General features: G+C 48.1%; 1 protein-coding gene across 1 annotated transcript in view; it reads left to right on the top strand.

Annotated features, from left to right (window-relative positions):
- KIF5C (kinesin family member 5C) overlaps nt 1-13,225 on the top strand; it is a 150,343-nt gene that overhangs the window by 113,036 nt on the left and 24,082 nt on the right. The window contains exons 16-21 of the mRNA XM_070423040.1: nt 1,794-1,982; nt 5,835-5,952; nt 8,000-8,076; nt 9,083-9,192; nt 11,377-11,478; nt 11,715-11,775. Of these exons, the coding sequence (XP_070279141.1) occupies nt 1,794-1,982; nt 5,835-5,952; nt 8,000-8,076; nt 9,083-9,192; nt 11,377-11,478; nt 11,715-11,775 (657 nt within the window). The remainder of the gene's footprint in view (nt 1-1,793; nt 1,983-5,834; nt 5,953-7,999; nt 8,077-9,082; nt 9,193-11,376; nt 11,479-11,714; nt 11,776-13,225) is intronic.

Below are 13,225 nucleotides of genomic sequence, written 5' to 3'. Positions count from 1 at the left end.
AGGCTTCAGTGCTTCTGGGTCCGGTTTTGGGAGAAGAAATATCCAACTATCGTTTTGGAGGAAGCCCCTTATTATATATACATTTCTTATTCTCCCAGTACCCATGGGATCTGGGCACAGAGTAGAAAGCGTCCTTGTCTAAGGACAGACCTGGGGCGGAGGAGGGGTTTGTCTCCTCCCAGGATGCCCTGCCTGTTGGCTCAGCGATGTTTATCCACCAGGCACTGGTGCAGATTGTGAATTCCACATAGAAGATACGGATGTTCCCGTCCCTTTCTACTGAAACTGACAGTATGCAGGACACACCTGGTCAGGCTAAACAATGAGTTTCTTATCTCTGTTCCACATTTGACCAGTCTTCAAAGGTAGAAGAACAAAACGATGTAAAGATTGCAGGCTTCTCTTACTCATTTTCTCCATGCTAGAGGATGACAAAGGGAATACACAAGGAAGAGGGGTGTTGGTAGATCTATTGTTGGCAGTCAGAAATATAACAGGCTTAAGCAAGAACCTCCATTAATTTAAAACGGAGTCAAAAGTTGATACTTGTAGATTTTCCTGCTGTTAATATAGATCCTAAGTTGTGTTGATTGACACTGATGTAACTAATACTGTTGGAGAATTCTTAGGGGAAGGTTGACACCAAGTTAAGTTACAGGTGCTCAGCCTGCTGTCTAGTTTGTGTCCTATCTGCTACCAATTTTCAGGGCTGATACATAATTCCTTTCCTAACTCTTCAATGTTTACTGAAACAAGAGTCATATGTTGAATTAATGAAAACATCAGTGACAAAAGTGGGCTGTTAGAGTATACTGTGGAACATCAAAAAAAAACATAGTTAGAATCATTGTTTTAAAACGAGCTGAAGCCTCTATTCATGGGCTGGTTCTGGACTGAGGTGCTAGAATGCCCTCTGGTGGTTAAACAAAATATGCACACAGTCACTTTGCTCATTTGGTCAACTTCCCTACAAGAGCATGTTTGCATCTCAGCAAATGGGTTTCTATCCCAAGTACCTTGTGTCAATTTCTATTTGCAGTAGAGCCCTGAAACCTAGAAACCAAACATGAGCTCATGCAGGAATGCTGGCTGTCAGACTCTTCTCTCCTAAAGGGGCACTTAGACTGCTGTTCTCAGTGATCTTAAATAATAAGGTCGATGCGGGTCTGTCTGGAAGGGGCAGGCAGGTAGAGGCAAGAAGACGTGGATTTGGTAATGGCACCTTCTTGTTCAATAGATTTTGTTGTTGTTTAATTGAGGACTATATAGAAAATCCTTTTTATTTTTCAATCCTTAGTTGTAGAAACATATTCAAGCCTTTAGACTACTCCTCTCTCTGAATAGCAGAGTCTAGAGAACATAATTGAAATTCTGGCCGGAGTTCTTATAGGGGCTCAGAGTCACCCTTTGAAGCACTGGGCCTCTGTTGGTCTAGGAATATAAGATATAAGACATTGAATGGAACACGTCTTAAAAGTTATCTCTTGTTTTAATTTTTAGTGTATTTTTCTTTTGATATTATCTCTTTCACCCTAATAATGAATTAGAAAGAAAAGCCTGGTTAATTGAGGATTACATTTAGTAGAGGTTTTCGTTGAAAGTTTCACCTGAGGTTCTGAGATCTTGAGGTTGAACGTATAGTACTTTTTAAGACCATTTTCAGCTTGGGGTCCTATAATTAGGGATTCTTAACCAGGAACCCCCAGACCTCTTGAGGACCCGTGGGCGGGTTTCAGGGGCCCCAAGGACCTCTGGGAATTACAGGCAGTAGCTGTGTCCCCTCCTGTGCCCAGCTGGCAGACGTGAATGGCGTCATTGAGGAGGAGTTCACCATGGCCCGTCTGTACATCAGCAAGATGAAGTCAGAGGTCAAGTCCCTGGTGAACCGCAGCAAGCAGCTCGAGAGCGCCCAGATGGACTCCAACAGGAAGATGAACGCCAGCGAGCGGGAGCTGGCCGCCTGCCAGCTGCTCATCTCCCAGGTAGGCCATACCTTTCCTCTTCCCTTCACACCCGCGTTCTCGAAAACTGCTTCCTCCGTGCTCTAATCAGGGCTGATGGTGCCTAAGGGGGTATTGATGAGCTTTGCGTTGTGTAGTAGTTGTCCGGTGGCCTCCCCAGGCAGTGGTGGTCCAGGCTTATTCTTAACCCAGGCAAGATTTTGTTGTGAGTTACGCGAATTACCTTCAGTCCCTTTTTAAAGGATGTGCCTATATATCTCTATCTTGCTATCTGTGGATAAGTAAATAGGCAGGTAGGTTGGTAGGTAGATACATATATAATAAATGGATAAGATTGGAATCTAAATCTCCTATCAGTTAAGGCAGTGGTTCTCAACCTTCTGGCCCTTTAAATACAGTTCCTCATGTTGTGACCCAACCATAAAATTATTTTCGTTGCTACTTCATAACTGTAATGTTGCTACTGTTATGAATCGTAATGTAAATATCTGATATGCAGGATGGTCTTAGGCGACCCCTGTGAAAGGGTCGTTCGACCGCCAAAGGGGTTGCGACCCACAGTTGAGAACTGCTGAGTTAAGGCAATATTTCTTCATTGTTTAATTTCTATCATAGAAGCAATTTAATGGTTGAAAACAGAAATGACAGCTACCACTACTGTTGTTAGTGACATTTTATTGAGTGTTGACAGTGTGCCATATGCTGTGCTAAGCAATTTATATGCCTAACCCACTTGATCTTTAAAAAAATCCTGGTGGGTAGGTTTTATTTTTGTTTCTGTTTTTCCGGTGAGGAAACTGAGACTTAAGAATGATTAAACATAGTGTCCAAAGTCATGGCGTCCGTGAAAGGCAGAGCTGGGACTCCCCACGATGCGTACCTGAACCCGAAGCCGGGAAGGGGTTTCCAAGCCCCGGGCACATTCCATTCCTCAGGGAGAGGGGCTGCTCTGTTCCCACTGGAGTGGCGTTTTCATTTTAGCAAGGCGGTCTCAGAAAATGGCCTGGTTTCTGGCCTACCACTGTTAACCTGAGCTTGGTGTGAGGGTTTTGTGGCTGCTGGTGTGCGCCGCTGCCCCTGCCTCGTGCCAGGCAATAAATCAGCTGGAGTCATTTGGGGGAAACAGATGCATGTCAGCATGAGTGATGCCGCAGATAACACTGAGAGACAGACAAACGCGTACCTCGTTCTGGTGTGCTTTTCAATGTGATGATAATACTTGATCATAGAACCACCTCCAGCCTCCTTCTCTGCCACCACAATCATCTAACAGACGCAGTTAAAACATCAAGGTTCCATTTTATAACCAACATAATGATCAACAAGGTATTGGAAAGATTATTCCAGGCTAGTGTGTGATGGTGACATTTATACACATTGTTGAAAAAAGTATGATTTGGTCGGTCTTTTTGGAAAGCACTTTGGGAATCAAAAGCCATGAAAAATATAAGTGTACTTTGGTCCAGTAATTTCACGTATGGTATTTTTCATTGGTAACAAAAATGAAAAATTTTCATTTCATATAGCATTATCATTTCCTGATTAAAAATATTAAGGCGTTATATGGAAGTGGTTGAGTGCAATATTTCTTACATTAAGGTGAAATACCCAAATATTTATTGATAGACTAATAACATGAAGTTATATGGAAGAATGTTATGTAGCTCTTACCCAAAAAATTATTAAATATGGCCATTTGAAAAGTATAATTACATGAAGATAGTGAAAATGAAAATGCTGATTAGTATTTGTGTTGTGCTTTGCAACTTTGTAAAATATGTGTTCATATAGATAAAACCAGGTATATAAGGGGGAAACAGTTGATAAGTTAGAGTGGTTTATGGGTAGAATTTATACCACTTCTTTCTGAGCTTGCTTTACAGTTTACCTTTTATAATTCTTAAAAATTGAGATAAGAAATGGTAAACATTAGGGCTCAGTGTCCCCCCGGTATGATTCCCAGATCCCCTATGATACTGATGGCATGTGCTTTGGGGAGCCCTGAGCCTATTATTAGAGGTCAAAGCCAGAGTCCAAATAGAGGCCCCGCAGCCCACTGTCTTCTCTTTCCATCTGGAGGTACCAGCCTCCACGCCTGAGTCCCTCCTGCACTCCCTGTGCACTGAGGGAGCTGTGTAACTGCATCTGTAATCTATTTAAATAGATGCTGGGAGTAGCAGCACTGGCCCTGGGAGTGGCCGTGGGGCTGTTGGAGTAGAGAGGAACTGCTTCCCAGATAGAAGGGGACGTGGTCCAGGTGGGCACGCTCCCTTAGCCTGTGACTTCTGCTCACTGGAATGGGGCGCAGCCAGATCATTGGCTAAGTGGGGTGCTGTAAAGTTTGGAGCCCACGACCGGGGTCCAGATACCCAGGTCTTAGAGAACACTGACTTTGGGAATATGAGATGGTAGTCAAGTATATTAGGGCCAGGCTGGTGTGCCTCAGTGGTTGAACATCGACCCATGAGCCAGGAGGTCATGGTTTGATTCCCAGTCAGGGCACATGCCTTGATTGTGGGCTCCATCCCCAGTAGGGGATGTGCAGGAGGCAGCCAATCACTGAGTCTCTCTTATCATTGATGTTTTTATCTCTCTCTCTCTCTCCCTCTCTCTGAAATTAATAAAAACATATTAAAAAAAGAATATTAGGATGTTTGGGGTTAAAGAATCCCTGTGTCAGGCAGGGTTTTCTACATTAGCAATAGTTTTCCATTAGGTGCTGTTTTGTACTCTGCTACAATTTACACAGAGCTAAAGATTCAATCATTATTTCCTTGGTTTCAAACATAAGAGAAACCTTGGTTGTCTGGTTTTCAACATGATCCAAGGAATCTGACAAAATATTGCCAGCTAAAATGCTATCTTCCTTGTTTACAATCATCCTCTTCACCACACGCTATGCTTATGAATTCACTGCTCCAGCTGAGTCCTTCCCCCAGAGGTCACTTCATTAGAACCGAGCTCAGTCTCCTGGGTCTTCCCACCTAAATGGGATCCCTGTTGACATGGAGGGGGAAGAGCCTGCTTATTTCCATCTGCTAGAAGTGACCGCTGGCCCTGTTCATCAGTGAACTCTCATTCATTCATTCATTCATTCATCCCACTAATACAGTGGTTCTCAACCTTCCTAATGCCGTGACCCTTTAATACAGTTCTTCATGTTGTGGTGACCCCCAACCATAAAATTATTTTCGTTGCTACTTCATAACTGTAATGTTGCTACTGTTATGAATCGTAATGTAAATATCTGATATGCAGGATGTATTTAGGCGACCCCTGTGAAAGGGTCGTTCGACCCCCAAGGGGTCGTGACCCACAGGTTGAGAACCGCAGCACTAATAGTTACTAAGCATGTACTCTGCCCTCATGAGCTAACAAGTAAGAAAGTGGCTGAGATAAGCCATGTAGAAGTTCAGTGCCATAAGAAGATGATGGTCTGCGTGAAGGTCCATGTCTGGGAGGGATGGGGGAGTGCTTACCAGGGAGAGGAACATGTAAAATGTAAAGTCCGTGAGACCGGAATTGGTGAGCCTGAGAGACAGAAAAAGAAAAGCCATAATATTTGATTTGTAAAGATGCAGTCCACAGGTGCGGGTTCAAAGAATGAAGCCCTCAGCCCAGACACCCCCCCACCCCTTTCTCTCCAGCATTCTGTTCTCTGTGAGGAGAAAACCAGACTGGGCCCTGGTGTCTCAGCACTGTGGATGGCGAGGAGGGGCGTGGCCCTGAGGGGTGTCTGTGAGAGGCAGAGAAGCACATGGAAAAACAGAGGACCCTGCTAGTTAGTCCATGCATTTTCCCATTGGACAGTCCCGGGCAAGTGAGGTGACCACTTCTAGTCATTCATTCTTTTTATCTATTTGCTGCTTCAAGCACGAGGCCAAGATCAAATCCCTGACGGACTACATGCAGAACATGGAGCAGAAGAGGAGGCAGCTGGAAGAGTCCCAAGACTCGCTCAATGAGGAGCTGGCCAAGCTCCGAGCCCAAGGTAAATGAGTGACTACTTTGCAGGTGTCACACTCTCGGCCTAAACAGGCACTGTCTGCATTGCTGAACTCAAGATGTCCACTTGCTCAATTAAAGCATTTCTCGGTCTGTTGATGACAATGGCATCATTGGCGGGCGGGGGGGCTGGAGAATAATCCAGAAGACTGCCTTCACTCTCTATCTGCTCCACTGCCCACTTTCCCAGAGCCCACCCTGCCGGCCACCTCAGAATCCCCTCTTCCCTACTCCTGCTTCCCATCTATCAAAGGCCTGTCTATTCCACCTGCTCATCTCCATCTTCCATTGTCACTGCCTTAATCTAAGAGTTGTGATGACATTTGTTTAGCGAGGGTCCCGCCCCAGTCTGCTCCAGGCTGGCCACCGGGCTGCAACCCAAGGGACTGTTCTAAAGTCAAATCTGCCTCGTGCCCAACCCCATGCCTCTGACCTTGTGGCTCTTAAGGTCAAGTCTGAACTTCCACCAGGGGCTCACTGTGCCCTCCGTCCTCGAACAGGCCCCTCCCTTTGCCAGGCAGCCTCCCGCTGCCTTTGCTGAGGGAAGTACTGAGCCATAGGAAGCATTCAGTAATCTGAGTAAACAGGAGGAGGCTGACTAGACATGCAGAGACCAGACAGGCTTAAAATATATGCACGGAGATGAAACGGAGCACACATATTATGGGTCGCAATGAAAATTGTTAGAGGCCTTTTGGAAAGCATTTTGAGAAACATATTAATAATCATAGCATTTTTCATACTTTTGATCCTTAAATCACAAATATTCGTTACAGAATTACTTATATTAGTGAAAAAAAGGGAAGTAACCTAAATGCCCAACATTAACTATGGTATCTTGTTCAACAGAACATTATTTTCATATTGGAGATGAAGTAGACCAAGGCTGCTCAATGCTTACAATGTAACCTTAGATTAAAAATCATAAAGTGTATCTTATTTTTACTGTGGTTATAACATTTAGAAATCAATGGATGTTTGTGTTCCAAGGCCTACACACTAATATTTGAAATGAAAATGGTTTTGCTTGCATAATAGGACTGGTGGCAATATTATCCTTTTTTTATTTCCTTTATTATCATGTAGCTGTTTGTTCAGTAAGTACATTTTGTTTCAAAAGCCAAGGCAAATTTTAAAAAGAAAGAGAATATACCCACCCCCGCAGTGACCTTGTCATATTTTCTTTATGTGATAACGGATGAACGTTAGGAATAGAATGCTCCACCCAAAACCTGAGACTGCAAAGAACGTTTCCCTCCTATAAAGGGCTTCTGTGTTGTTGCCTGAGTGGAAATAAAATAGAAGCCAGAGAACCTGAAGTAAGGGAAACAGACCAGAGAGGAAGCTTGATGGCTGAGTGTTGCTGTCTTAAATCACTTGCTCCCCTAACCCAACTCCTGCTGCCCCTTGCACCATGTGTTCAGGGGCCACGGACCCAGGGGAGGCTGGGACCGCCCCTCCCCCCATACACACACAGCAGCCCTTCCCAAATAGGGGGCCTTCCTATTTAATCCGGAGAGTATTTTATATTTCTAATGTCTTTGTTCTTGTCTTTAGATTGTTTTTCTACCCCAGAATCTTAGAGAATAGACAGCGTGCCCTTGGGAGGTAAAGTGGATCTTCTGGACAGTGGCATCGGTTCAGATGCCACTCAGATTCTCAGAGTGCGGTGTAATCTACAGGGCGTGTTTATAACCCACAAAGCACGTTTTTGCCCCGGGGGGTCACTCACGAGGCCAAGTGGGGGCCAGTACTCGGAGGCGTGAGGTGTGAGTCAGTGGTAGAGTGGCCTGCTCCAAATGAGCACCTTGCCCTGTACAACGTCCCCCTCCCCCCAGGTAATGTCCCAAGAGCGGCCAGCCTTGCTTCAGCCGGTCCTCCCCTGACAGACGTTCCTCTGTGCCGTGCTTATAATTGGTGATTTAGCTGATGTTCCTGCCATTGCCATTCTTCTGGTTTGGTTTTGTAATTTTTACTATTGGGTGCGAGACCTTCCAGTTAAATCTGAAACTATCATTTAAAATTCAAAACAGAAAAAATGCATGAAGTCAGCTTCCAGGATAAGGAGAAGGAACACCTGACGCGGCTGCAGGATGCCGAGGAGATGAAGGTGAGCGCGCACTTGGGCTGGGCCGTCTTGTCCTGGGAAAACCTGTCTCCCTCAGAGATGCGGTGGCAGAGTAGGGTGAGGGGTGGGGCACCCATGCCGGGCAGTCGGAGCCCATCGCAGAGTGTGGCCTGGTTAGAGATGAGCGGGAGGTGGAGGGGTCCAGCAGCCCTGAGCTGTCTGTAGATAGTTCTGTTGTATTCCTGCATTATTTTCCCCCGTTTCCGATGAAGAGGGAGAGCGCAGCCCTCCCAGCCACTGCCTGGGCCACGCGGTCAGTTAACCCCTGAAGAAATGCTTGTCCTTCCTCTGAACGGAAGAAAACATCTCCCCCCTCTACCTTTTTAAAGAAACACCCCGAGTTTGAATTTCCACCTTAAACATAGAGATCTTTATTTTTGGTCACGTTTTAAACAGTAAAGAAAAATGCAGCAAATATGATTGGCAAATAAGATTTTTAGGTGAATAAGATGAGATATGAGAAAATACATCATTTTGATTAGTTTTAGGCAACCCCTGAGCCCCGCTGGGGATGAGCCCATAGTGAAAGCCATGTCCAAGGCAGGACCCTGCTCCAGCCAACAGCACACCCTGCCTCACCAATGGCCCCTCTCCTGATTCTACATCGCTTTGCGGAAAAGGTCTCCTTTGAACATCACCATTAACTCGTGCAGGGGGCAGGGTGGGGGCAAGTATCTAAGCTGAACAGGTGAGGAAGTGTCGCTCACACAGGACACGGCTTGTCTGAGGTCACCCGGGTAGTAGGTCTGTGCCCTCCGACTGACCTGGCTAGAGACGCCATGTGGCTTGGGTGATCTGGACTAAGACCCACTCAGTTTTGTAACAGATCCTTGGGTTTTGTTGTCTCAGTAAAGCAGGGCGGGTTCTGGGGCCCCAGCTTTGGGATCTGACAGCGAGGGGTGGGGGGAGGGGTAGAAGGATCCAGGACCTGTCACGGTGCGGGCTGAGAGCCAGCGCAGATGACACACTCTCTCGGCCTGGCTTGCAGAAGGCGCTGGAGCAGCAGATGGAGAGCCACCGGGAGGCTCACCAGAAGCAGCTGTCCAGACTTCGCGATGAAATTGAGGAGAAGCAGAAAATCATTGATGAGATTCGGGAGTGAGTTGGCACAGGGCTCGGGGGCGTGGGGTGGGCCTGGTGCATGGGCCAGCCCGGAAGGACGCGGCTGTCAGCCAGGGCCTCTGCTCTCTCGGCCTGTGGCTCTGTGCCTCTCTGGGCCACAGTGGCTAGACATGCTGCTCCCCAGGTCTGTTCCCCCATCTGGAGCTGAGCCTCAGGGGGTGCTGGTGGGGCAGGTGGCAGGCGAGTCCCCCCGGAACAGGGTCATATTGGTCACTCAGGCAGGCAGACACATGTCCCAGTAGGTGGGGATACTATGAAAGTAAAAAACAACAACAAAAAACACACACCCAAAACCCTAAATTGGTCTCAGGAGTTAACATAAGTTAAAAAATACTCCAGGCCCTGGCCAGTGTGGTTCATGTGGTTGGAGCATCGTCCTGTGTACTGAAAGGTTGCCGGTTCTATTCTTGATCAGGGCACATACCTGGGTTTCAGGTTTGATCCCCAGTCGGGGCCCATATGGAAGGCAACCAATCGATGTTCTCTCTCACATCGATGTTTCTCTCTTTCTCTCTCCCGACCCCTCTCTCTTGAATCAATAACCATATCCTTGGGTGAGGATTAAAAAACACCCCAGAGAAGGCAGCTCAGCTGCCTCCTCACCCCAGCACCCGCGTGCCCACAGCACAACTCCAAGGCCCCCAGTTGCACATGCACGCCTCTCAGGGGCCCCTGGTGCCAGCGTCTGAGCTGTGGTTCCTTGGCGCTCGCCAGGATGGCATCATTGCAGCTCATCTTGGTAACGCCTCTCAAGGCCATTCTCCTGTCACGGCCCAGCCATTGACAAGCCCTGCTCCCTCTTTGCCTCTCCCTCCTCCTCGCTCACCGTCCACCTCATCACACAGGTCACCACATTGGCGGGGCCTTCAGGATCCTCTCCTGGGAGTTCTTAACGTTTTTTGCACCGTGAGCTTCTTGCTAATTTTTGAACTCTATAGAGTCATGTTTTTAAATGCCCCCCCCCCCCCAAAAAAAAGGAAAACAAAGAAAACCAACTTTGTTGAAATACAGTCCTCTCCACTGCCACCTCCCCTGCCCCCAGGTGTGGACCAGCGGTTCCGTCCCCTCCCATTTCTGTAAATGAAGAACCATCTCTATGTGGGAAGCTCAGGGAAATGATGGACTCGGGGTCACGCAGCCAAGTAGGAATCAAACTGGAGTTAGAGTTTAATTCTCCAGACCACTGATCCCCATCTCTTCTCAATGCGTGCGAGCTGCTCACACACACATTTGCATTTTAAGAGGAGAGAGAGGTAACCCGAGCAAGTGTCAGTGGCGTGATGGCTGCACACCTCCCCCTAAGGAGCGCAGGTAGAGGGACTGCCGCTCCTCTGGGCCAATGCCAGGCCAGCATTCATGCTGTGCTTCTCCCCCGGCGTGTCTCATGTTCATTATCCTGATTAGTCACCCTCACAATGCTCAGTGAGAGGGGAAAAGAGGGCGGGAAGGAAGGCGAGAAAGAGGGAGGGTTGGAGATTGAGTTAGCAGGTGGGAGCGTTTCCTGGGCCTGCTCCTTCCAGGGGGCCTCTGTGCCTTCCTCAGGGGGCGTACGATCTGCCTGTACAGTCCTGCGGGCCACATGAGAGGGTTTGCAAGTGCTGGGCTGCTGTCAGTGTCGACCAGATGCCCCAACCAGATGGCCAGTTTCTTTTTTGCAGAGACCCAAGACTTGATTTGTTTCCTCCCTCTGTCCCCCTCCGAGAGGACCTCACTGAGTGGAACTGCCACAGTGTGAGCCAGGAATTTGGATTTAGAAGATGTTTTCAGAACATGGGACCAGAGAGGAAGGGAAGGTCGAGATGGCCAAATAAAGTTCCCTGAGTGCTGCATGCTGTCTGTAGAATTCTGACGGGCGCTCTGTCTCTGTTTCAAAGTATCAGCCCTTTCCCCGTCTCATTATTTTCCCCTTGAAGCTCTCACCCAAGCCAACTATAAATATATCCTCAAAGCTGAATGTTTCCTGCCTCAGGCGCTCCCCAGAAACTCTTCACTTGGGCAGGGAGGGAGCTGTGAAATTGCTCTCCGGTCCCTCAAAGTCCTCCAGAATTGCCGCCTTGATTGCACAGAACTAATGGGGTTGGAACAGAACCATGTCTTTAGCTGGAGGACTCGGGGTTTCAGATTGATGGAGAACATATTGCTTTTTCCTGCCCATTTCAGTTTGAATCAGAAACTGCAACTGGAACAAGAGAAGCTCAGCTCTGATTATAACAAGCTGAAGATCGAGGACCGGGAGAGGGAGATGAAGCTGGAAAAGCTCCTGTGAGTGTGCTGTACACGTTTCCTCTGTTTCCTCTCTCCCCAGCACAGCCCTGCGAAGTCTGCTTTTGTGATTCCGATACTCAAATATCCGGGCAAGGTCCGGCCAGTTTAAAGCAGACAATGGCTGTGTGTGAGTTGGTTCGTTTTGTTGATTTGTCTGCAGGTGCCGGTGGTGTCTACGCAGATCTTTGATGCCCCTTGGTGGTTCATGCTTCCTTTTTGTTTTTGTTTTTTAGATTGCTCAATGACAAAAGGGAACAAGCCAGGGAGGACCTCAAAGGGCTGGAGGAGACAGTGGTATGTCAACAAGTTTGCCAACTCATTTTCGTCTTAAAGACCAGATTAGTTTATGATTTGTTGAATTATTTTATCCTACAGTTTTATCTGGGCATGCCTTAGTGTATCATTTTAGACATAAAATACACTGTGGAAAAGTGAGAGTTGTAGAATTTGTTCTCTGGCTCTTGACAGAATGATTAAACATCCATCTATCCATCCATCCATCTATCCGTCCATCTGTCTGTCCTCAGTACTGTAACCCTGGGACCCCTGTGTAAGAATTGAACAAAGTTGCAAATGACTGCCTGCAACTTTATAGCTTCTGCGCCCTGTGGCTACATCCACTCAACCTCCAACAGATGCTTGTGGAGCACCTGCGAGGGCTGGCATTCTGGGGGCTTGGGCTGCATGATAAACAACAGATACGATCCTGGCTCTCGTGAAGCGGACTTTAATCTGGAGGAGACAGACAGCAAACAATAGGAAGTAAATGACGAACTCCACTGGACGGTTATAGAAAGCGCGGGGCATGGTTGGGGGTTGAGGGTGGGGGCTCCAGGAGGAGGCCACGTTTGAGCAGGGACTGGAGGCAGTGGGCTTGGGGTGTCTGGACAGACAGCCTTCCAGGCAGAGGCAGCAGGGAGAGGAGTGGCTGTGGTCCAGTGGAAAAGGGGCAGGAGGTGGCACCCAGAGGTCAAGGTCCAGTTGCTCAAGGCCTGTCAGTCTCCCCGAGTGTTTGGGCCGGGCCGGGGATGGGACCTGTGTCCAGGGTGGGACTCTGAAGCCCACTGCAGGGGACGACGCTGGACAGGCCGTCCCTGGCTCCCAGGCAGCCCTCTGGCTTTCATAGGACACTTTGTCTGGGCTTTGGGGCTGGACCTCCTCCTGCCCCATTGATGGGCCTCCTGTTTCCACCTCACAGTCCCACTCTCACTGTCCACGGTGACAGGAAGCTGAGCTCTGAGCTTTCACACAAGGGCAGTGGCCTGTGGGTGGGGAGTGGTCCTGAGGGGAGCAGGTCGGGGCAGGTGGGGAATGATGATGGAGGAAAAGCTGTTGCCAAGGGGCTGAATGACAGTTGCCTAAGCATGCATGTGTGTAAGCATAACTTCTAACTACTTTGAAGGTCTTTAGCTGCTCCCCACAAACTGCTGCATTCGCTGAAAGACAAGCAGAGGGAACGTCACCACACTCTGGTTCTGTGACACTTGCACTTATGCCCATGGAAATGCTCACCGGGCTCCAGGCCGTCCCTTCTCATTTCCCTTTGATGTGGTAGCGATTCTAATGGAAAATTTTTCTGTGATTACGGTTCAGTCAATAATAAAATCCCTGTCGTGGGAGGGAGAATGTGCCTGGCGGGGCTGTGGGCTCGCTCCTTGGGCAGGAGTGGGGAGTTGTCTGCGCCCTGCACCTGCCGGGAGGTGGCTAAGCCTGGGACAGGTCTGATGTGCACAGTAGTCACCAT

This window comes from Myotis yumanensis, unplaced genomic scaffold (assembly GCF_028538775.1).
Source record: "Myotis yumanensis isolate MYYU_CA2020_CCGP unplaced genomic scaffold, mMyoYum1.0.hap1 SCAF_8, whole genome shotgun sequence".
NCBI lineage: Eukaryota > Metazoa > Chordata > Mammalia > Chiroptera > Vespertilionidae > Myotis > Myotis yumanensis.
Note: the sequence above shows the minus strand (reverse complement) of the source record. Positions and strands in the feature narration are given on the sequence as shown.